The sequence below is a fragment of the Myotis lucifugus genome, unplaced genomic scaffold, assembly GCF_000147115.1.
Source record: "Myotis lucifugus unplaced genomic scaffold, Myoluc2.0 scaffold_1, whole genome shotgun sequence".
NCBI lineage: Eukaryota > Metazoa > Chordata > Mammalia > Chiroptera > Vespertilionidae > Myotis > Myotis lucifugus.
The window spans coordinates 1,339,161-1,364,916 of record NW_005871049.1 but is presented as its reverse complement, the minus strand read 5'-3'; the positions used below and the strand labels follow the sequence as shown (position 1 = coordinate 1,364,916).

Here is a 25,756-nt window from a genome sequence, read left to right as displayed (position 1 = left end):
TCATCCTCCAGTTACTATATGGAGCATCTTATTATGTCACTTTTCTTTATATTTTCAACCTTTTAAAAAAAAATTGACATGAGAACTTAACAGCAGTAGTCACTGCATCCTATTTTTTGTCTGCTTTGGATATGCAGTCCTTCATCAGCTGAGCATTGCTGATTCTGTAAGTTATTAAAGGGAAATTAGATGAAAATATTTTGTCAAACGGCGAACAGTTGACAAAATAAATATTGTTAAGTATATTTAGAGTGAGTTGAGGTGAGATAAAAGGTTGTCAGCTTTGTAAAGTAGGAACCTTGCCCAGAGGTGAGCACCAGTGGGAGAGAAGTTGCCGCAGGTGCCAAAATAACTAAAGCTCAGCCTTAGAGTGAGGGACGTTAACGTCCCAGGGCCTGGGCAGGCCTAAGAACCCAAACCACAGAGCCCAGTTCTGGCTTCTGTTTCAGGCACGTCCAGTGTGGCCTCCAAGTACGAAGAGCTGGAATGCCTCTATGCGGCCGTAGGGAAGGTCATCTATGAAGGACTCACCAACTATGAGAAGGCCACCAACGCGAATCCTTCCCAGCTCTTTGGTGAGTAAGCGCCAGGCTTGGTTTTCCCTGCACTGGTTCAGTTTGGCATTGTTCTGTTCATGCTCCCTGGACAAGCTTTCCTTAGAAGGGAAAGGCTCAGGCCGTCCGGGGTCCTTGAGGGTGTCAGTGTGTGGCCTGGTGCATACCAGGCCATGGTCCCCATTGGTCTTTGAGGTGAACCGGCCCCCCCCCCCCCCCAACCAACACCAGCACTTCCTTGTTTCTTCCGCTTCATCATGAGATGCGAAGGGAATCGCCCCAGGTTGCGTGGATACTCCTGGCCCCATTTTACACCAAGCGTAGAGATGCTGCTAAAACGGTGTACCCGTATGTAGAATCACTGCCTTTCACGATGTGGTCACCTGTCAGCCACTCACAAGCCAAGAACACCTTCCCAACTTCTTGGTGAGGCTCTGGCTGCCCCAGGTGAAAAGAAAGTTGGTTTCTTGGATCAGGGCAGCTGGGTAACGTTGGCTTCCAGACACCCAGAAGTCAAATTTATAAATACTCACTCTGTTTTTTGACAATTACTTTTAAAAACTTTCCTAAAAAAAACATTGAATTTCTACCTTTTAGGGACCCTTATGATCCTCAAGTCTGCCTGCAGCAACAACCCGAGCTACATAGACAGGCTGATCTCGGTCTTCATGCGCTCCCTGCAGAAGATGGTCCGAGAGCACCTCAATCCGCAGGCAGCCTCCGGCAGCACAGAGGCAACCTCAGGTGACACACTTGACTTGGTCCCCAGTTTTTCCTCAGACTAAACAGAGCTGCCTCTGTCAATGAATTTTATGTTTCTTTTTTTTTTTTTTCAATGTATTCATTGATTTTTAGAGAGAAGGGAGGTGGGGAGAGTGATAGAGAGATAGAAACATGGATGAGAAAGAAACATCGATCGACTGCTTCCTGCATGCTCCCCCACTGGGGATCGAGCCTGCAACCTGGGCATGTGCCCTAACCCGGAGTCAAGTTGGTGAACTCTTGGTTCATGGGTCAGTACTCAACCACTGAGCCACACCGACCGGACTGTGACTGAATTTTAAAGTGAACACTAATGCCTGCTGTTCATGGGCAATTTATTATTAGTTGCTCTTAACAAAGAGTTTCTAAGTGGTTCATTTAAAACCAAAATAAGACTTCTTTTTAAAATGAATTGCTTTTAAAATTTGTGATTGTGAGAGTAAAGAAATTTTTATCTTTTTTTTTGTTTTTAAACCGCACCCCAGGATATTTTTCTGTTGACTTTTAGAGAGAGTGGAAGGTCGGGAGAGAGATGGAGAAATATCTATGTGAGAGAGAAACCTCAATTGGTTGCCTCCCACACAAGCCCTAACCAGGACTAGGGATCGAGTCCACAACCCGGACATGTGCCCTTGACTGGAATCGAACCTGAGACTCTTCAGTCCACAGGCCGATGTTCTATCCACTGAGCCAAACCGGCTAGGGCTGAAGAAATTTTTAAATGATTGGTCATTTATGTGGAACATGCACCACTGAATGAGAGTTATCTAACCATTTTGCTATAAAGCAGAGATTGCTTAGAGTTGTTACATCTGATGACAAATTAGATTGTAGGTTCTAGATTTGAGGAGTGGGCTCCAGAAATCTGGGTGATATGTTTGGCGGGGGGCTGGTTGGCACAGCTGCTCAATGCAGCTTGGAACACAAGTGCTATGGATGTGACTTTGGGACTTGGCTATACCCCAGGGTTACCTGCACTGGTTCCAACCGCTCCATTTCTTCCTCATGAGGAGCTTATTACAGGGCCACCCTTGCAAGGTGGTGTAATAGCAAGAAAGTGATGAGACTGGAGAAAATATTTTTGGGAAAAATGGGCAGAATTAATGTGCCATGTAGTGCAGAGTGGTTGCCTGTTGATGCATGTAGAAATTGTTGAGCTGTGTTCTTTCTCCACATGAGCAGGAACTAGTGAGCTGGTGATGCTGAGTCTGGAGCTGGTGAAAACACGCCTGGCTGTGATGAGCTTGGAGATGAGGAAGAACTTTATTCAAGCCATCCTGACCTCCCTCATTGAAAAATCACTTGATGCCAAAATCCTCCGGGCTGTGGTTAAAATTGTGGAAGAGTGGGTTAAAAATAATTCCCCAATGGCAGCCAATCAGGTGAGCTGGGAAGAGGGCTGCAAGTTGGCTAGGTGACCTTTATATGTAAAAGAAAATTCAGGCCTCACTTTCTCAGCTCTTCTGGAAGTTTTCAATCAGGCAAAACTTTTTTTTCCTGTATTTGCATTCACAGTATCTTTTTTTAAAGATGGTTTTTCTCACTGTGCTGAACAGATTTTAAATAGAAACTTGAGACAAAACCACTTATCTTAATGTGGTTTTACTTGTTAAAATGTTAAATGAACCTTACTTGTTAGTCTTTGTATGATGATGAAGGTAAGCGAAGAAAAAAATGAGGGATTATTAGTTAATATAATAAGACTAGAGGCCTGGTGCCTTGGTCTGGCCTGTGGGATCGGGCCAAAACCTGCTCTCTGACATCCCCCGAGTGGTCCTAGATTGCGAGAGGGCGCAGGCCAGGCTAAGGAACCTCACCAGTGCACAATTGGGGCTGGGAAGGGACGAGGGAGGTTGGCCAGCCAGGGAGGGACCAAGGGAGGGTTCCATGGCGTGTCCGGCTCATCTGGCTTCCAGCAGCAAGCTAACCTACCTGTTGGAGCATCTGCCCCTTGGTGGTCAGTGCACGTCATAATGACTGGTCCACCGGTCGACTGTCTGCCCCCTGGTGGTCAGTGCACGTCATAGTGAGTGGTTGAGCGACCTTAGCACATCATTAGCATATTGCACTTTGATTGGTTGAACAGATGACCAGACACTTAGCATATTAGGCTTTTATTATATAGGATGCTTGCAAACTTCTGATTAGTTTTACAATTTAATTGCTCTCTCTCCAAAGTGACCTGTAGTTCCTAGGAAAATTATATTGGCACTCATCTTGATTTCAAGCATAATTTTTTGTTTGTTTAGAAATGACTGTCTTAAATTACTTGACAAAATTGTAGGAGCTTAAAAAGTGGTAGAGCAGGTGGCTGAAGTACTTCTGGACATGTTTTCTCTTAGATAGAAGTAATTGACCTTTTGTTTTAAAAAATTCATACAGACACCTACTCTCCGGGAGAAGTCCATTTTGCTTGTGAAAATGATGACCTACATAGAAAAGCGTTTTCCAGAAGACCTTGAGTTAAACGCACAGTTCTTAGACCTTGTTAACTATGTCTACAGGTAATTACAACAATTATCAAATATTTTGTGTATCAATCTATAGTGTGTTCTCTGACTAAGCAACATTACATGACATTTTAATTTTTTTGTTACACCCAAGATATATTCATTTAAATTCTAAATCATGTAACATATTTTGGCATCATTACTGAACATTTTGCACAAATGCTGCATCAGTCTATGATGATTTGTAGCATACTCTTGTTTTACATAAAGGCATTTTGGGAAGTTGGTACCCACTTGTTTGCTTATGGCTTGAGGCGTTCACCTTTGGGTATAGCCCTTTCATCTTAGTATTATTCTTTCGATCACAGGGACGAGGCACTGTCTGGCAGTGAGCTGACTGCAAAACTCGAGCCTGCCTTTCTCTCTGGGCTGCGTTGTGCCCAGCCACTCATCAGGGCGAAGTTTTTCGAGGTTTTTGACAACTCTATGAAACGTCGGGTTTACGAGCGTCTGCTTTATGTGACCTGCTCCCAGAATTGGGAAGCCATGGGGAACCACTTTTGGATTAAGCAGTGCATCGAGGTAGGAAAAGCTCAGCTCACTCTCTGTGGCTGAGGCACTGAAGCCAGGAAGTGTTCACATACACCAAGATGAATACAAATCTCCCCTATTCAACCACTTTTAATCTCTAATAGGAAGAAAAAAAAGACTGAAAGCCAAGCTTTTATCCAAAGCTTTTTTGGGGTGATTTTAAGTGCTTTAATTAGAAAGTTGAATAATATTCCTTAGTTTGTAGCTACAGATTCATTTCCCCTCAAATAGAAAAGTTGTAAATTCTGTCTATATGCCCGAGAAGATTGAATGTGCTATAACTGTCAGCTCTCCTAATTCTTAAAACAGGAAGGTGGGGCCTCCAGGCCAGGCCATGGGCTCTGATCCCTGTGTGGGGGAGTCAGGGTGCTGGGGATAAAGGCCTGTGTAAAATAGTCTGATAGTCAGACCTTTTACTGGATGGAAAGGCAGATATTTTTGGATATTTCTTTAAAAAAAAAAAAAGATTTTTTGCCGAAACCGGTTTGGCTCAGTGGATAGAGCGTCGGCCTGCGGACTGAAAGGTCCCAGGTTGGATTCCAGTCAAGGGCATGTACCTGGGTTGCGGGCACATCCCCAGTAGGAGATGTGCAGGAGGCAGCTGATCGATGTTTCTCTCTCATCGATGTTTCTAACTCTCTCTCTCTCTCCCTTCCTCTCTGTAAAAAATCAATAAAATATATTTTTAAAAAAAAAGATTTTTTATTGACTTTTAGAGAGAGAAGAACGGAGAGGGAGAGAAGAACATCGATAAGAGAGTGAAACATTGATCGGCTGCCTCTTGCATGCCCTCTACTTGGGATTGAGCCTAAAACCTGGGCATGTGCCCTGGCTGGGAATTGAACCAGCAGTCTTTCTGTGCATGGGATGATGTCCAGCTAATTGAGTCACACTGGCCTGGGCTTGGCTATTTCTAACAGGATTATAGTGAGACTTCCTGTTTTTTTTTTTAGAAATTATTTATTGCTTTTAGAGAGAGAGAAAAGTGGAGGGGGGGTTGGGGGGAAGACAGCTACCTGTTGTTTACTTATTTATGCATTCATTGGTTAATCCCCCCCCCCCCCAATATATTGTTATTGATTTCAGAGAGGAAGGGAGAGGGAGAGAAACACTAATGATGGGGAGAATCACTGATCTGCCGCTTCCTGCAAGCCCCCAACTGTGGATCGAGCCTGCAGTCCAGGCACATGCCGTGACCGGGAATCAAACCCATGAACTTCTCATTGTTCATAGATTGAGCCACACCAGCGGGCCAGGCATTCATTAGTGATTTTTGTATGTGCCCTGCCCAGGGATTGAACCCCCAACCATAGTGTATTAGAACAGTGCTCTAACCAACTGAGCTACCCAGCCAGGCCCCTTGTGATTTTAATGGGCTGTTCTTTATTCTTTGGCTTATTAATAACCAATTAACTGAACCAGGAAACCTAGGTTTCCTGTAGCACTTGCTATGATGCAGTCAATTCTAGATTCTTACCCAGCATGAATGAAACTAGAAAGTTACCGAATTACTTTTTTTTAAATGTATTTTATTGATTTTTTACAGAGAGGAAGGGAGAGGGATAGAGAGTTAGAAACATCAATGAGAGAGAAACATTGATCAGCTGCCTCCTGCACACCCCCCACTGGGGATGTGCCTGCAACCAAGGTATATGCCCTTTATATATATAACCTTTCAGTCCGCAGGCCGAGGCTCTATCCACTGAGCCAAACTAGTTAGGGCCCAAATTACTTTTTTTTAATGGGACAGAAGGTTGTGGAATTCTCTTTGAGGGAAAAGAAGGAAACTGTGGCACTGGGTTTCAGTGAGAGCATGTTAACTGACATATTTCAGTTTGTGCTGAATTTGTGTTTTCTTAATGCTGAATATAGCATATATTTGGAGTTTTGCTCATGGCAACAGAATGGACAAAGTTCCCTGACATATTCATTTCTTCAAGAGACCTATTGATGGCTGTTATTAGGTACCAGGCCCTGGTCAGGTACTACAGATACAGAGATGGAAGACATTTCCTGAGAGAAGTACACAGGAATTGATAGAGGACAAGGCAGGCTGTAGGGCACAAGCCAGGGATCCTCCCTTCCTTCTCTCCATCCTGTGTATCTAGTCTATCACCAGGTGTTGCCAATTTAGGATCAATCGCTTCTCTTCCATCTCCTTCCTCCTTGCAGCCACCAGCATTGCTTATAAGGATGATGGGAACTGTGTTCTTAGAGTTCACCAACCTTCCCTCCTACCCACCACAGTTTTATTGTTACAAAATCATTCTTTTTTTTTTTTTTTCTTTTGTTATTTTATTTATTTATTTTTTTAATTAAATTTTTATTGTTCAGATTACATTTGTTCCTCTTCCCCCCCCACATAACTCCCCTCCTTCCAGTTCCCACCCCACCCTCCGCCCTCACTCCCCACCCACTGTCCTCATCCATAGGTGCACGATTTTTGTCCAGTCTCTTCCCGAATCTCCCATTTCCCTTTCCCCCCCAAGAATAGTCAGTCCATTCCCTTTCTATGTCCCTGATTCATTATAATCACCAGTTCATTCTGTACATCAGATTATTTATTCACTTGATTCTTAGATTCACTTGTTGATAGATGCATGTTTGTTGTTCACAATTTGTATCTTTACCTTTTTCTTCTTCCTCTTCTTAAAGGATACCTTTCAGTATTTCGTATAATACTGGTTTGGTGGTGATGAACTCCTTTAGCTTTTCCTTATCTGTGAAGCTCTTTATCTGACCTTCAATTCTGAATGATAGCTTTGCTGGATAAAGTAGTCTTGGTTGTAGGTTCTTGGTATTCAGCACTTTGAATATTTCTTGCCATTCCCTTCTGGCCTGCAAAGTTTCTGTTGAGAAATCAGCTGACAGTCGTATGGGTATTCCCTTGTAGGTAATTGAGTCTCTTTCTCTTGCTGCTTTTAAGATTCTCTCTTTGTCTTTTGCTCTTGGCATTTTAATTATGATATATCTTGGTGTGGTCCTCTTTGGATTCCTTTTGTTTGGGGTTCTCTGCGCTTCTTGGACCTGTAAGTCCATTTCTTTCACCAGGTGGGGGAAGTTCTCTGCCATTATTTCTTCAAATAGGTTTTCAATATCTTGCTGTCTCTCATCTTCTGGCACTCCTATTATTCTGATGTTGGTACGCTTGTAGCTGTCCCAGAGGCTCCTTACACTATCTTCACACTTTCGGATTCTTTTTTCATTTTGCTTTTCCAATTGGGTGTTTTTTGTCGAATCTTTGGTTTGATTCTTATACTCGTCTGGTCTGCTATTGGGTATAATATTCTTTATTTCAGTCCGTGTATGCTTACTTTCTAATTTCTTTATCGTAGCATCGAGGGTCTCATTAGTTTTCGTGAGGCTCTGCACAAATTTATGGCAAGCCCTCAAAATTGCGATTCTTAGCTCCATATCCTCCATTTCTGTCATGTTTTTTTGTCTCCGCATCTTTTATGCTTTCTTGGTGCACCCCCTTGTGGTCTCTGTGCGCAGTCTTGTTCTAGCCAAGCCTTAATTGTTGTAGTTAACACTAGAGGGATTTGACCAGCAGACCGACTGGCTGTAGGATTCTGGGGAGGCGCTAGTCCTGCCCTTGCCTGAGGCGATCGGCAAATGTCTGTGCGCAGTGCCTGGGCAGGGCGGGCTCAACAGGGCGGGGGGAGGGAGCAGCTATGGCCGCTCTCAGTCCGTCCCCAAGGGCTCTGCCTCTCTGTCCCAGCAATCGCTGCAAACCTCGGAGGGGCCGTAGCCAGACAGTCCCGCTTCTCCCGTTTGAGTCTGGGTCCCTAGAGACTCGCCCGGATCTGTAGCCCAGAGTCTGAGACTCACTCCTGAGTGAAAACGACAACCGCGCCCTCAGCCACCAGCCCGCTTTGCGCGCGCATCGCCGCAACACCGTACCTTTAAATTTTCCACACTGCGCCTCCTCTAAGCCTCGTAATGCTGTTGTTTTTCCTTCTAGTTGAAGAGTCCCTCCTCAGCCAGCCTTCCTGTGGTTCTGGGTGATGTCCGTTCCGTCTTTTAGTTGTATTTTTGAAATGGTTGTTCGAGGCAGCAAACTCCGGTGTTTACCTATGCCGCCATCTTGGTTTCTCCACACAAAATCATTCTTAAAGAACAAAGTTGATTGTGTTGTTCCTTGCCATTGTATTTGGCACAAAATCCAGCCTGTAGGATATGGTCTTGCTAGCCCCTGAGTGACCAGACCCCTGCCACTCTCTCCAGTCCTATGCTGTTCTTCTCTCCCTCACTCAGCCTTCTGTGTTCTCAAATGTGCCACATTTTTGACACCAAGCTGAAGTGGGCACCCTTTTCTCCATCAGTCTACTGTTCCTTGGCTGCTGTCAAAAGTATGCGTTTCTTTATGTGTTGATGTTGGTCTTGTCCCTCCCTCTGACACTTCAGCTTCACGAGAGTAGGGGATGCCATGTCTGTGAAGTTGACAAACGAATCTCCAGGTCCTCACACAGCACCTAGTGGGTGCTCAGTAAATATTTGCCAAGAGAATGCTTGGCTCGGGGGGGGGGGGGGGGGGCTGGATGGTGGCATGAGCCAAGGCAGGGTGCTGAAGCCTATAAGGGTTGTGGGGAGTAGGCACGGAAGTGTTACATGCAGGTGGGGAGTGTTACATTATGAAAGTTCTTGTGATCCTCGCTATAAGGAGCTTGCACTGTTCCCTGAGGACTGTGGAAGCCATTGGGGGGTCAGCTGTGTGGAAGAAGATGCGTTTGAGAAGAGTATGTCAAGATGAGTTAGAGAGTTATATCCAGGCAGGAGGTGACATTGGCAGGACTTGGTGCTGTGGCATGAATGATGAGAGAAAAGAAAAAATTAGGTGGCTGAAGCAAAGGAACCTATCGTACCAGTCTAGGCGAGGACGCTTGTCTGGGACGGGAGAAAGATGCTGAGCTGAGCTTGCTCTTAGACAAGAGTCCGAAGTTCCTGAGTGAGGAACGTACAGCGAGATTAGACTTTATGTCTAGGCTGGGGAGATGTGCAGAGCAGAGTCGTGGGTCTGGAGCCGTCAGAATGGGCATGCTTGTCAAGATGATTAGAGAGTGACTGGGGTCCCACACGCCCCCAATGCGAGATTTACTTCTGTCCTCAAACCCTCTAGCTTCTCTTGGCCGTGTGTGAGAAGAGCACTCCCATTGGTACCAGCTGCCAAGGAGCTATGCTCCCGTCCATCACCAATGTCATCAACCTGGCCGACAGCCATGATCGAGCAGCCTTTGCCATGGTCACACATGTCAAGCAGGAGCCTCGGGAGCGAGAGAACAGCGAGTCCAAAGAGGAGGTAATGTCTGGATTGCGTGGTGCTTCCTTTTCACAGCAGAACGCCCATTTCTCCAACTTTACATCAGGGTTATACTTCTTTAGGGCAGGAGCAATGAATTGAAATCTGTTTACTTTAAAAGCTCTAAATGTGATACCTAGATTCAAGTTTAAAAAATTATTTTTTTGCTAATCCTCACCTGAGGATATTTTTTCCATTGATTTTTTTTTTAAGAGGGTGTGGGAGGTGGGAGGGGGAGAGAAAGAGAGAGAAGCATTGATTTGTTTCACTTATTGAGGCATTCATTGGTTGATTCTTACATGTGCCCTGCCCTGGGATTGAACCTACAACCTTGATGTATTGGGACGATGCTCTAACCAACTGAGCTACCCAGCCAGTGCTCCTAATCTTTATTATTCTTACTGTTGGAACTTTATTTTGCCTTCCATAATCCAAATATGAATGCAAAATGGTGTCATCTAAAAGAAAAAGAGAAAGAGAAGGAAATAGGTCTGATCAAGTTAATCTGTATGTTGTTTATTTTAGAATTCAAGATTATTTTAATAATTGTAAACTTCCGGAAATTAACTAAAATTTTACTTGCCAAAAATGTAATGAAGTTTATAAGAGTTATATTTGTTGGATTTTAATTATTTGACTCTTTGGTTTTGCTTATTTGTGTTTGTTTTTGTTTCTTAGGATGTTGAGATAGATATTGAACTGGCTCCTGGAGATCAGACCAGCACACCCAAAACCAAAGAACTTTCTGAAAAGGACATTGGAAACCAGCTGCATATGTTAACCAACAGACATGACAAATTTCTTGATACTCTCCGAGAAGTGAAGGTCTGTGTGTAGGTTTGGAAGAATAGTTGTGGGTCCCCCCGCTTCATATTTTGAATCCTAAATCAGTATTATTCCACAGCCATGTAATATTTTCCTTTACAAGTTTCATTTTCTTTCCTTTCTCAATGGGAACCATTATTGTTCTGTGAGACTCTAAAGTGGATGTTTTATGGAAAGATTCGAGAAAGGACTTATATTGTCCTATGGGAAAAAATAAAAAGAGGTTAATTCCCCATTACTGTCCCTTGAAAGAAATGGTAAAGTTGTTTACTAAATATATATGATGAGACATTGCTGGATTATATTTCAAGTGCAATAAAAAAGAAGAAAATGAGAATATGTGGTGAATCAAGTTCACTTTTGGGAGCAGGGATCTCCAGATACAGATTCTATTTTGAGATGTATCCACATCTTTGGCTTCCACACACTTTCAGGTTAATTATAGACATGATCATTTTTCAGGTAAGGACTCTGAGAATCACCTATGGCTCCATATACTGAGTTACTTTTGAGGAGTGTTACAAAGAAACAGAGATGTTTCTGGTCATATCAGGAGATAGGTGTGCCCCATGGGCTTCATGCAGGCTAGAAGCCTGGCTATTTTAGAGGAAATGTTGGCAGCTAATTCAGATTTTCAAAAACAACAAAGCTGTAGACAAAATCAACGCATCTGTGGATTTGATAGCTTTTGGGCCCTTGAATTCCCACTCCAGGCCCTTTCATGGTTTCGTCATTCCAGTCACTCTTTCATCTCTTGGCTGCTGTCAGTTGCAGAGACTCTGAACTTTCTGGGCCCTTGATTTGTTCTTCGGAATTGTACCATTGGCATATAACTTAACTCATATGCGTGTGCTTTTTGTATTTCCCCTTTTATATTTTCAGTGGCCTTTGCTTGATGGCACCTGTGCACCGCTCATGTGTACTTTCAGTGTTAGCATGTTTGGAAATGCCCTTAAAGTTAGAAAATGAAGGCGTGTCACTGATGAGCCCTCACCCATGTCTGTGCTTGGCTGCGGAGGCCAGATGGGTTGGTCGCTGTGCTCAGAATCTTTTCACTGTGACGTGACACTGCTCAGACCGTGGGGAGTTTGGAAGTGGAGCAGTGGGCCTGCAGAGCCTCCTGAGCGTGGGTGTGTGAGGCAGCTGCTGGCCGGAGGTTTAGCACAGGCCATGTCGGGCTCACTGACCTCTTTTCTGTCTGTAGACCGGGGCCCTGCTCAGCGCCTTCGTCCAGCTGTGCCACATTTCCACCACACTGGCCGAGAAGACCTGGGTCCAGCTTTTTCCCAGATTGTGGAAAATTCTGTCTGACCGACAGCAGCATGTGAGTATATTCTTAAATTTCTGTTTTGGGAAATATAGTCTTAGCTTTCAATAAGTATTTCTGACAAAGTAATCTTGATTATGTTTCAAAGGATGAAGAAAAACTATTGACTGTTATCTAAGAGTCAATTATTAAAAATATTTACAGATGCTGCGTGAGTCAAAACATGTTGACTTTTTGAAGGGAGACCTGAATTAACATGATCTTTGGTTTTAGGCGCTAGCTGGTGAGATTAGCCCGTTCCTGTGCAGTGGCAGTCACCAGGTGCAGCGGGATTGTCAGCCCAGCGCACTGAACTGCTTCGTGGAAGCCATGTCCCAGTGTGTCCCTCCGATCCCCATCAGACCCTGCGTTCTGAAGTACTTGGGGAAAACACACAACCTTTGGTTCCGCTCCACATTAATGCTAGAGCACCAGGCTTTTGAAAAAGGTCTGAGTCTGCAGATTAAGCCAAAGCAAACAACGGAATTTTATGAGCAGGAGAGCATAACTCCACCTCAGCAGGTGAGGCCCCCCTCATGTGTTAATTACATCTTCCTTGGCAATGACATCATGGTCTCAATAGACATCTCCCAAGTGATTTTAAGTTCTAGCACAGTGAAGTTGCTTTATTGGAAAAAAAGTATTTGTCATGTGTTCTTAAAAACCACGATCTGTGTTTTCAGGAGATACTGGATTCCCTTGCAGAACTTTACTCTTTGTTACAAGAGGAAGATATGTGGGCTGGTTTGTGGCAGAAGCGTTGCAAGTATTCTGAGACAGCAACTGCTATTGCTTACGAACAGCATGGATTCTTTGAGCAGGTAGCCACTGTCCAGTGAATGGAATGCATGGTTATGTTATATATTGTAATATTACATATTATAGTGTCCTCAAGTCAGTTCACATTCACATAAGAGGTTTACTGTTTTACTTGAAGCACCTGTCCTACACATAGAGGCCCTTTGAAGATTCAGCTTAGATAAACGTATATGACAGGATCTTACTTAAACGTTCAGCCCTAAATCCTTTGCCAGTAGAAGCTAATGTGGGTGGTTTTTACGGGCACTCATTGACCCTATTGGAAGTGGAAGGTGGATGGCCTTCTGTGTTTAAATTTTAACCTTCGTGCCTGTCCTTTCAATGTGGCATGGGTGGGCCAAGGGCACAGTACGGTTGTCAGCCTTGCATAGGACACTGAGCCACAGGAACTCTGGAAGCATAGGTATGGGCTGTGGCCTCTGCTCTTATTGCTGCAGGACAGAGTGGCTCATCCTGGGCCGGCAGCCTCCCTCTCCTCCATTCTGTGTGGGAACGGCGCACCCTCCGTTCTCCTCCTTCCCTCCTCTCTGCTCTGTGAATAGGAGATTCCCGGGGCAAGTGATTGTAGAGGAGAGTGTCAGGTGCTCCTGGGTCTATGACCCAACTTGCCCATTGAGCGCCAGCTGTGGGAAGTTGCCTGAACAGCAGTTTGACAGCATTATCAACTTCTTTAGGCACAAGAGTCCTATGAGAAGGCAATGGATAAAGCCAAAAAAGAGCATGAGAGGAGCAATGCATCCCCTGCTATTTTCCCAGAATACCAGCTCTGGGAGGACCACTGGATTCGGTAAGCCGGACAGGGATGTGTTCCTGCCAGTTAAGGGAACCCGTGACAGATCTCTGAAATGTTCTCATAATGAGTGTTTTTAAAAGGGAACTTTGCTACTTTCTTCATGGCTCCATCGAGAAAAGAACAAAAAAATCTACGAACACTTTTAAAGACTTGAATAATTAAAAATGTCTGTTGGAGAAACTGAGTCCTGCCTCTCCCCTGCTCTGGTGCTCTGAGCTCTCCGCTGTGCAGTGGGTGGTTCTGGGGTTGCAGGAGCAGTTCCTTCCAGAGGGCAGGTGGGAATGCAGTGGACCAAGCCTTCCTCCCACAGAAGCCCACTCTTCTCTGGGGGAAGAAGGCTTTTCTTCTGTGGAATGGAAATGAACGGCTATCCCCGTGCTTTCTGAATCTGTTGGTTTGTTGGTAACTGAACTTCCCAAATCCCTGGTCTCCCAGGTGCTCTAAGGAATTGAACCAGTGGGAAGCCTTGACGGAGTACGGCCAGTCCAAAGGTCACATAAACCCTTACCTCGTCCTGGAGTGTGCTTGGCGCGTGTCTAACTGGACAGCCATGAAGGAGGCGTTGGTGCAGGTGAGACCTCCCTCCTGACGACTGCAGTCCCAGGTTATGTTCCCACAGCTGCGTGGGTTCCTTTTGCCAAAGCCGTGAATCTCTGTGGAGATTTCTCTTCACTTAGAACAACCTGGGAATTTTGGCAGATCAAGATAACTTGGGAAGCAAGAATGCATTTGGGTTATCTCTAACACCTTTTCTGAATTTGAGTTAAATTATAAATTGTTAGTTGATCATTCAGTTATAATAATAAGTATCAGTTGTGGAGGCCTTGGATTCTAAGTGTAAATGCATAGTACCTGGAGAAATCTGGAAGAACAGAGTCAGTTTTACTGGTGGAGCTGATGGGCCGAAGCACAGCTATAGAACTGAGTACAGCAAAGGGGACTCCTACAACTCCAGGGCTTGGCTGTCAGTAAAAGTTTGGAGAATGAACCGGTCTCCTATTCAAAGCACATTTTGTATTGTGGAAGTGATGGTGGTATAGTGTAAGTGAAGTTGATTTATTACCTTGGTTGAGCTCCACATTACAAAAATTAAACTCCATCCAGAGGGATTGGGTGCATGATGAGAGGGTGGCACACGAGTACAGTTCCCTTTCTCCCACTGGGCATCAAAAGTGATTGGACAGTGTAGCCTGTGTACCATCTGACCCCACAACATATTGTTACTGCCTTATTATTGTCTTCGGATGCAGCCATTCTCATTGCTCTTTATTTTTCCCTGCCTCTGTGCCCGTCCATCGTATGCTCCCTCAGCCCCTGTCCCTGCCAGCTTTTGGTCTTTCTGTGTGGTGTTCATGTAATGGAGCTTAGGGGAAGGAAATGGTGTCATCCTGTTCTCGCCTACCCCTTTACTCACTGGGTTTTCTTACATTCATGCCAGCAATTTTCTTTATTCTTAACGTGGAAGCCGCAAAAACACATTGAGATCGTAGGCCCCTTTCTTTGAAATGATGAACCTAACATTTTAAACTTTATTGAGGCTACAGCACTTACTTCATGACTAACGTTCCTTTAACAAAATGCAAAAGATGGAAGAACTGAAATAGTCACAAACTGTTAAACATATTGTGGTTATAGAGCCCAAGTCTTGACTTTCAGGTTGGGATCTGGGAAATCACTCATCTGATGCAGGGAGCTTGTATTACTCTGAGAAATAACCAGTCACTTGGCTCAGTGGTTAGAGCGTTGGCCCTCGGCCTGAAGGGTCCCAGGTTCGATTCTGGTCAAGGTTGCAGGCTCAATCTGAGTGCGTGAGGCAACCAATCGATGTGTCTCTCTCACATCAATGTTTCTCTCTCTGTCTCTCCCTCTCCCTTCCACTCTCTGTAAAACTCAATGGAAAAAATCTCCTTGGGTAAGGATTAATCAGAAAACAAAAAATAAAATCTTTTCAAGGTTTCACTTAGCTGGATATGTGCAGTGTCATACTGCCAATAGGTCTGACAAATGAATTTCTTTTTCAAGAAAAAAATCTTGATTATTTTCCCAAAATTGTAAGGCATTTGCTGATTAGAAAAAAGCTCAAAGTATACAAACATTCTGAGTGATTTTTAGTAAATTAATTTAAAATGGTCTTTAAAGGACTAAATATTTACTTATTTGCCAATATTTAAAAGGAAAAACACAACTTACTTTTTTATTCCTGTGCATTCCGATTATAGGACTTCTTGCAGTAGTCCATTTCTTGGTGTGATTTAATCGATGGGTTAATTTTTTTCAGTGGTGAGAAATTAAAAGAGATGCCTTTGCTATTAGTGTTACAGAGGATAGGTGTTGTAATTGCCCAAAAAAAAGAAAAAAGAAAAATGCCTGTTAATTAGTGTTTAAGTCCAGAATATGTGAGATTGGTATAATTTTAGATGATCATGTCAGAAGCAGATGTGTTCACAAGTTTGCCTTCCTGAATTTCTTCATCACTGGGTTGTTGAGATCTGAGGGGTCAAGAATGTGAATTTGAATTTTTTTGTTAATCCTCACCCGAGGATATTTTTTTCCATTGATTTTTTTAAAGAGTGAGAGGGGGGAGGGAGAGAGAGAGAGCTCGAGCGCAAGAGAGAGAGAGAAAGAAACGGCAATGTGTCTCACATTGATTGGTTGCCTCCTGCACATGCCCCAACTGTGGCTGGGGATCTAACCTGCAACCCAGTTATGTGCCCTTGACCTGGAATTGAACCTGTAACCCTTTGGTGTGTGGGCTGATACTCTAACCACTGAGAACCATTGGCCAGCGCAAGAAGGTGAATGATTTTTGAAAGAGTAAGAAGTCAAAACAAGCCAAGGTATAAAATACAGGACGGCATTATTATTACATCATTTGGGCAAAAAGCATTAAGGCACTAAAATGTGTATAATTTTTATTGTTACTTCCTAAAGGTGCTTAACAATGAATGTTTCTTGATCTTGTTACAGCAAGTCCTATGCAATTCCTTCAGCAGAGATAGCCTTTTATCTTCTTATATACAGAGATTATTTTTGAGACTTTAATTTTTTATCATTTAAATGCTCTATATGAGATTGATAACATGTGATGAGTTCTAATGCTTTCTCTCAAAGGTGGTAAGCAAGCACATGGGCTTTTAGGGACACACGAGGATCTTTTACCCAGCTGTAGCTATGTGTGCGGGAGCAAGGGTTAGGGTTACAGATTAACTTCCCGGAGTAAGAGTTGAATTAGGAAAAGTTCGTAATTTCACTGTTATTTGTCAGAGTGGAGATGAACATGTGTTTAATACTTTGGACTTCACTGGGTAACTTTGTAGCCAAGTGATGGTGGCTAATCTCATCTGTAGTAGCAGTGGTGATCAGTTTGCCCTTTTTGGCACCACTGATACCTTAAAACAAGGAGCCAGTGGCATATTTTTGTAGCTGGAGAGATTGGCCACGGACTGGTATTTGGAAAAGGAGAGTATCCAGAAAAAGTAGTTGAAATGTATGACTTCTCTAAATAAAAGAAATGTCTGTTTATAGCTTAATTTCTGCTTATTGCTTTGACTACAAAAATACATTGACTTTCCTTTTTGACTCTTTCTGCTGAGAGGAAGAATACCCATAGCTTCCTATGTAATGTTCTTTATTACCAGGTAGAAGTAAGTTGTCCCAAGGAGATGGCTTGGAAGGTCAACATGTACCGCGGATACTTGGCTATCTGCCATCCTGAGGAGCAACAGCTCAGCTTCATCGAACGCCTGGTGGAAATGGCCAGCAGCTTGGCCATCCGTGAGTGGCGGCGCTTGCCTCATGTGGTGTCCCATGTGCACACGCCTCTTCTCCAGGTGGGTTATGGTACATTAATGTGAGCAGCCTCATGGGCCCTCATAGCAGAGAACAGCTTGTCCAGGCGTAGATCTGTAAACTGAACTGGATGGCAGAGAGGAAACTCCTTCTACTTGTCGTGTCCTTTCCCACTTAAACTCATCCTCAGTGGAAGGAAGGCAGAGTGAAAATGTAGACTAAAATGTTGCTTCTCATTTTTGGAACTTCCAAGGGATTTAAGTGACAGAAGATATCCTCAGGAGTGATTTTGATGATTTGCATTTTTGCTTTACGAATTTTATTTAGTGCCCACTATACCACCATCAGTGTGATGCCACTGTTCAGTTCGAAAGGTCTATCATTCTCTGAAACTTTTATATAGATATATATTTAAATTGATTTTAGAGAAGTAGGGAGAGAGAGATAGAAGAGACAATGATGAGAGAGAATCATTGATCGCCTGCCTCCTGCACACCCCCTACAAGGGATCAAGCATGCAACCAGGGCATGCGCCCTGACGGGGAATTGAACCGTGACCTCCTGCTTTGTAGGTTGATGCTCAAACACAGAGCCACACCAGCCAGGCGGAGGATATATTTTTTTGGTTTGTTTATTTGCTTTTTGTATTAATTTTTTAATTTTAATAATGATTGTCAAATTGTAGTGTAGGAAAGATGAATTTTGACAAAAATACTTTCAGTAGTTAACCAAAAAAGAGTTACCTGGTTAATTCATGTATCCAGGCTTAGAACTTCAGAGTATCTCCTTCATTCCCTTCGGTCCTCCTCAGTATCAGGACTTGCTGTGTTTTCCTTCATAATGGGTCTCAAATGTTTTTGTGCGTTTTTTTTTAAATTGTCAGTATTACAGATGTCTCCCATTTTCTCCCTTTTTGCCCTCCTCCACCCCACCCCACACCAGGTCTTCCCCATACTATTGTCTGTGTCCATGGTTATGCATATATATTCTTTGGTTAATCTCGTCCTCCTCATCCCCACCTGAGATCTGTTATTCTGTTACATGCATCCATTCCTCTGGCCCTATTTTTTTGGGGGGGGGCCTATTTTTTTTGTCAGTTTATTTCATTAGATTCCACATATAAATGGGTCATGTGATATTTGTCTCTCTCCAACTGACATATTTGGCTTAGCATAATACTCTCCAGATCCATCCATGCTGTCTCAAAGGGTAAGAGCTTTTTTATAGCGGCATAGTATTCCATTGTGTAAATGTACCACAACTTATATAGCCACATCGATCAATTACCTCCTATATTTACCCCAGATCAAACCTGCAACTTAGGTATGTGCCCAGACCAGGAATCAAACCCGTGACCTTCTGGTACATGGGATGACACTCCAACCAACCAAGCTACACCGGCCAGGGCGAGAAGTGCTTCTTTTTATTTTATTAATTTTTATTTTTTAAATTCCTGTGGGAGGGGAAGGTGGAACTTAATGGGTAGAATTTGGATAGACTCAAAATTGTGGCCAGGGCTCTCTCAGTAAGGAGATGGCACCAGAAGTTTGGAGCTAGCAACACATCTAAGGTTTAAAAAGTAGTAAACTATACAGACTAATAAGACACGTGATTGAAAATGTCTGTACCAGCCCAAAGAGATAATCAGAACCATGTTTTAAAATGCTTAATACGGCTGTGGGTTTTTAAATGTTGATGGAAGGCAAGCGTGAGGGACTAGGCTGTTCTTTCCTTAGACATTGGCAGAGAAAGAGCCAACCATAGTTGGAAAAGAGAATTGTTTTGGGGGTTATCTGTTAGCAACTTTGGTATCTACACCATTCTTCTGCCCATCTCCTGTCTCGCAGTGGCCACAGAGCTGAGATTTTAAAATTGGGATCAGGAGAGCAGTGTTGGAGGTGAAAAATGAGTTAAATGTGCAATCTAAGGTGTCTGTAGAAGTTAGAGTGCTTTCTTTCATAATAGATTTGTGAGATCTTTACAATCAGTCTGATTCCTGATTGACTCTGGTTTATTTTCTCATGTGATCTTTGATACAACGCTTACTGTAGAATCTCTTACGTTGGTTTCATTCAGGCCGCCCAGCAAATCATTGAACTTCAGGAAGCTGCGCAAATAAATGCAGGTTTACAGCCGACCAACCTGGGAAGGAACAACAGCCTGCACGACATGAAGACGGTGGTAAAGACCTGGAGGAACAGGCTGCCCATTGTGTCCGACGACTTGTCCCACTGGAGCAGCGTCTTCATGTGGCGGCAGCATCATTACCAGGGTAAACCTACCTGGTCCGGCATGCATTCATCATGTAATTTTCCAGACACCCCACTGTTCTGGTTTCATGTCTTGGTTTTTTATTTCTTTTACCAGATTTTCTGATTTTTGGTGGGTATGGGAGATGGTGGTGGTATGGTGAGACAAAGGTGAAGGTGGTGAAAGATGGGAAGGATTTTTCTACCTGTTAAATTTTTTCTAGCTAGAACAGAAGTGCTGCTTGACACTGCTTCTTGCATCAGGGGCTCAGGCCAGTGTGATCGGAGCTCTGGGTTGTGGCTCTTTGTTTTGAACACCACCCCTCACCTCCCACGAAGAACTGCTCTTAGGTGGCTGTGTGTAGCCTTCTCCAGTTTTCTGGTCCCCTCTGCTCATACACTAAACCTGCCAGACGTTTGTTTAGAGCAGCCTTCATGATTTAGTTAGCCAAGATGGTAACACTCAATAGTTAGTGCTTTTTATATCTTCCTTTTGATATAAAACACAAGGAAAAGTAACAAGAATTTATTACGGAGCTTCCCATCTTCATAAGCCATGTGTGTTTGTTTTCATTTTTTACTTAAGCCTTATTGTGGGACACTTTGAAAATGTTTGGCACGGACTAATAACTCATTTCTTTGCTCTCTAGCTATTGTAACTGCGTATGAAAATAGTTCTCAGCATGATCCAAGTTCCAATAATGCTATGCTTGGAGTTCATGCCTCAGCTTCAGCAATCATCCAGTATGGAAAGATTGCCCGGAAACAAGGACTGGTCAATGTAGCTCTGGATATATTAAGTCGTATTCATACTATTCCAACTGTTCCTATCGTGGATTGCTTCCAGAAGATCCGACAGCAAGTCAAATGCTACCTCCAACTGGCCGGAGTCATGGGGAAAAACGAGTGTATGCAGGTAGAGTGCCATCAGTGCCTGGTGCCTGCCCCTGTGCCCAGCAGGTCCAGTAAAGAAGGGTAGGAGTGTCCACATGGAACTCCTGGTTCAGACAATAGGGAAGGAGTGTTAGAACTTTCAACAAATACAGCCTTAGTAGGGAAGCAGATCTTCCTGAACAAGAAAAGGAAAGGAAAGCACTTGAGTGAATACATATATATGTTTTAATTCTCACCTGAGGCATGCTTTTATTGATTTTAGGGAGAGTGGGAGAGGAGAGAGAGAGAGAAACATTGAAGTGAGAGTGAAACATTGAATGTTGACTCAGGTATGCGCCCCAACTGGGGATCAAAAACCTGCGCCTGCAACCTGGGAATGTTCCCTGACTGGGAATCAAACCTGCTACCTTTTGGTGTACAGGACAATGATCCAACCAACTGAGCCACACTGGCCAGGGCACCACTGGAATTACATTTTATCATCTCTGTTCTATCATATACTTGGTTAATGTATTTAAGGAAAAAAATTAGACTGCAGAAGTAGGATATTGTAACGTAGATATTGGCTATATTCAGAGGAATATTAATAAAATCAATAAACTGTTTAGACATCTATATGTATAAAAGCCTAAGCAACCGGCCGACTCACCAACCGACTGACTGTCCAGTAAGCTATGACATGCACTGACCACCAGGGGGCAGATGCTCAATGCAGGAGTGGAAACCACAGGCATGGAAAGATGGAACAGACTGATGAATCTCAGGGAGAAGGGGGAAGGGGGAGGGCCGGAAGAGATTAACCAAAGATCTTATATGCATATTAGAAGCCCGGTGCACAGATTCGTGTACCGGTGGGGTCCCTCAGCCTGGTCTGCGGGGATCAGGCAGAAACCAGCTCTCTGACATCTCCCAAGGGGTCCTGGATTGCATGAGGGCACAGGCCAGGTGAGGGACCCCACCAATGCACAAATCCATGCACTGGATCTCTAGTATAAAATAATACCCTTAAAGTGTCTAGAACTTGAATTAGCATTTAGTGATTCAGTTTAAATACTACTTGTCAATAGATATTCCTCGTAGGCAAATCTGTTGTCAATTTAAAGTACATTTGTCAATGACCTTTAGGATATATTAGTTAGATTAATATTTTAATGAATTTGTTATATTGTATAAAAATTTCAAGGACTTTTTTCTACGTTTTTCTTAAAACAGGGACTTGAAGTTATAGAATCTACAAACTTAAAATACTTCACAAAAGAGATGACAGCTGAATTTTATGCACTGAAGGGAATGTTCTTGGCTCAGATTAACAAGTATGTATGTTACATAGGAGGAAAGTAAGAGTAAAAGTCAACAACTTTTAAATGGTTATTTATTACTTGAAGCCGATGTGAATGTCAAGCTTGAAATTGGTATGATTTGGTGATAGTTGTCAGGTGTGATGTTTCAGGTGTTATACCTCTGCAGAGAGAGTAACTTCCAGCTGATTGATAAGCCAGTTTGATGTGTACTTTAAAAGCTTTTTAAAAAGGAGTTGCTTGAAAACAGAACGGCTGATAACATGGATTCATTTCTCCATTTTCTCAGCATGCCATTGGGGCACAGAGTTGATCTCTTTTATGGAGATGCTTCTTAGCCGATGTGAATGTCAAGCTTGAAATTGGTATGATTTGGTGATAGTTGTCAGGTGTGATGTTTCAGGTGTTATACCTCTGCAGAGAGAGTAACTTCCAGCTGATTGATAAGCCAGTTTGATGTGTACTTTAAAAGCTTTTTAAAAAGGAGTTGCTTGAAAACAGAACGGCTGATAACATGGATTCATTTCTCCATTTTCTCAGCATGCCATTGGGGCACAGAGTTGATCTCTTTTATGGAGATGCTTCTTATTTTAGAGCAGTGGTCAGTCATCTATGGCCTACAGGCCAAATCCAGCCAGTGTCTGGATTTGTAAATGACATATTGGAGCACACCCACACCACTGACGTGTCTATGGCTGTTCACAATATAGCCACAGAGTTGAGTTGTGACAGAAATTATATGGCCTGCAAAGCCTAACCCGTTTTCTTACTGGTCCATTACAGGAAAAGGTAGCTAAACCCTGTTTTAGAGAAATGAATATCAGGTGAAATTTTATAAAATATATAAATTATGTATAATTACAAGATGCTACCTGTTGCTATATAAAGAGCTATAAGACCCACCTTTCATGTTTTCAGTTATAGGGGTTGCATTAAGCTTATTCTATATAATAAAAGGCTAATATGCAAATTGACTGAACAGCGGAATGACCGGTTGCTATGACGTGCACTGACCACCAGGGGGCAGTCGCTCAACACAGGAGCTGCCCCCTGGTGGTCAGTGCATTCCCACAGGGCCTTGACCTGAACTCCCAGCTGGGGAGCACAGCGGCAGTGGCGGGAGCCTCTCCTGCCTCCACGGCAGCGCTAAGGATGCCCGACTGCCAGCTTAGGCCTGCTCCCAGGGAATGGGCCTAACCTGGCAATTGGACATCCCCCGAGGGCTCCTGGAATGCAAGAGGGTACAGGCTGGGCTGAGGGACCCCCCACCCCCCAGTGGACAAATTTCATGCACCGGGCCTCTAGTTTTTAAATAAAAACGATTTTGTCAAGATAAAAGGGTTTTATCCTATTAAAATCTGTTTTAAATTCACATGAAACCCCATACCTGTTAGCAGTCTCTTCCTTTGTCCTCTGACAGCCACTAATCTACTTTCTGTCTCTATGATTTGCCTGTTGTCGACAGTTCATATAAATAGAATCTGGCTTTTTGAATCTGGCTTTTTCACATGTTTTTTAGGTTCAGTCATGTTATAGCATGTATCAGTGCTTTGTTCCTTTTCATGGCTGAATACTATTTCATTGTATATTCCTACATTTTATTTATTCATACAACAATTGACATTTGGGTTGTTTCCACTTTTCAGCTATTATGAATAATGCTGCTGTGAGCATTCATGTAACAGATTTTGTATGAGCATGTTTCAAGTTTTCTTGGGTATATACTCAGGAGTGGAGTTGATGGGTTACGTGGTATTTCTTTATGTTTTTTTTGGTTAATCCTCACCTGGAGATATTTTTTTCCCATTGAGTTTTAGAGAGAGTAGAAGGGAGAGGGGCAGAAAGAGAAACATCAATGTGAGAGAGACACATCGAGTGGTTGCTTCCTGCACGAACCCCGACCAGGGTGGCGGATCGAACCTGCAACCCAGGTACATGCCCTTGACTGGGAATCGAACCCACAATCCTTTGGTACATGGGCCAACACTCTAACCACTGAGAATCACTGGCCAGGGCAGTACTTCTTTATCTTTTTGAGAAACTGCCAGTTGTCTACAGTAGGTGCTCCATTTTCATTCCCACCAGCATAGTCTGTGTTTCCAGTTTGTCCACCTCCTTGCCAGCACTTGTTATTTTCCATTTTTCTGATTATGACTATCCCAGTGAGTATAAAGTGGAATCTCATTATGGTTGCTTTGCATTTTTCTAATGACTAAGGATGTTTAGCATCTTTTAGGTGCTTCTATATCATTTATATATCTTTTCTATACAAATATTTATTCAGTTACTTTGCCCATTTTTTGTGTATTTGACTCATTGTCGAGTTCTAATTATTACATGTCTGGATATGTTTCCTTCAAATACATTATATTTTCTCATATTGTATAAGCGATCTTTTTATTTTTTTGATAGTGTCTTTAATGCACAAAGTTTATCATTTTGTTGAGTCCAATTTATCAAATTTTTGTTGTTGTTGTTGCCTGTACTTTTGGTTTCATATCTAAGATACCATTGCCTAACCCAAGGTCATGGTCATGTGCATTTACTCCTATGAGTCTTATAAGTTTAGCTCCTACATTTCTCTCTTTAATCCATTTTGAGTTAATTTTTTAATATTGCATGAGGGTAGTTGTCCAAAATTCATTCTTTTGCATGTGTATATCGTGTTGTTACCAGCACCATTTGTTGAGAAGACTGTTCTTTCCCCCTATTGAATGTTAACTTTGAATCAGTTAATCAGAAATGTATAGCTTTATTTCTGGACACAGTTCTGTTCCATTGGTGTGTATTTCACCCTTACACTAGGACCACGCTGCCTTGATTGCTGCTGCTTTGTAGTAAGTTTTGAAGTTGGGAAGCATTCTCTTAGTTTGCTATTTTCCAAGATTGTTTTGTTTTTTTGAGGTCCCTTACATTTCCATATTAATTTTAGGTTATTTATTTCTGCAAAAAGAGGCAGTTGAAACTATGACAGGGATTGCACTGAATCTGTAGATTAATTTTAGGGGGGGCAGTATTGCTATGGTAATAGTATTAAATCTCCAATCCATGAACACAGGATTCATTTACTTAGGTCATCTTTAGTTTCGTTTAACAATATTTTATAGTTTTCAATGTACAAGTCCTACATTTCTTATGTTAATTTTATTCTTAAATATTTTATTCCTTTTGATGGTATAAAATGCTTTCTTAATTTTATTTTCAGATTGTCCATTGCTAAGGTATAGAAATACAACTGGATTTTAAATATTGATCTTGTATTTTTCAACTTTGCTGTAATAGTTCTTTTGTGACTTCTTTAGGTTTTCCTGCATATAAGATCATGTAATCTTCAAATAGAGATAGTTAGCATTTTCCTTGCCAATCTGCATGCCTGTTTGCTCTGGCTAAGAATTCCAGCACTAAGTTGAAGTAGAAGTGGTGAAAATGGACATCCTTGTCTTGTTCTAGTTCTCAGAGGAAAACTTTGTATTGTCCAGCATTGAGTATGTTATTAGCTGTGAGTTTCTCATATATGACCTTCATGTTATTAACGTAGTTTCCTTCTATTACTAGTTTGTTGAACATTTTTATCATGAAAAGGTGTTGCATTTTGTCAAATGCTTTTTCTTCATCAACTGAGACAATGTGTTTCTCCTTCATTCTGTTAATGTGGTGTAGTATATGGATTGATTTTTGTATATTGAATCACTCCTTGCATTGCTGGTAAATCCCACTTGGTCACTGTGCATAATCTTTAAATATGCTGTTGGATTTGGTTTGCTAATATTTTGCTGAGGATGTTTGCATTTGTATTAGTAAGGGATATGGATGCGTAGTTCTCTTTGATGTCTTGTACATTGTTGGTTTGATACTAACATGGTGCAGCCACTATGGAAAACACTTTGGCAGTTCCTCAAAAAATTAAACATAGGATTAAACATAGGAGCAGTTCCACTCCTTGGTATATTACCCAAAATAATTGAAAATGAGTTCTCCTATAGGTACTTATTCACGAATGTTCACAGCAGCACTATTAAAGTAGCTAGAATGTTAAAACACCTCAAATGAATGGGTAAACAAAATGTGGCATATACAGGTAGTGGAATAGTATTTAGTCATAAAACGGAATAAAGTACTCATACATG

The 25,756-nt window shown here is 42.5% G+C and overlaps 1 protein-coding gene across 1 annotated transcript in view; it reads left to right on the top strand.

Moving 5' to 3' along the window:
- LOC102421810 (transformation/transcription domain-associated protein) overlaps positions 1-25,756 on the top strand; it is a 116,575-nt gene that overhangs the window by 68,243 nt on the left and 22,576 nt on the right. Inside the window, 16 exon segments of the mRNA XM_023752710.1 lie at positions 410-575; positions 1,152-1,298; positions 2,499-2,698; positions 3,699-3,820; positions 4,135-4,348; positions 9,477-9,656; positions 10,335-10,481; positions 11,686-11,805; positions 12,022-12,309; positions 12,471-12,608; positions 13,281-13,393; positions 13,835-13,970; positions 17,038-17,229; positions 19,265-19,460; positions 20,088-20,353; positions 21,544-21,644. Coding sequence (XP_023608478.1) covers positions 410-575; positions 1,152-1,298; positions 2,499-2,698; positions 3,699-3,820; positions 4,135-4,348; positions 9,477-9,656; positions 10,335-10,481; positions 11,686-11,805; positions 12,022-12,309; positions 12,471-12,608; positions 13,281-13,393; positions 13,835-13,970; positions 17,038-17,229; positions 19,265-19,460; positions 20,088-20,353; positions 21,544-21,644 — 2,726 coding nt within the window.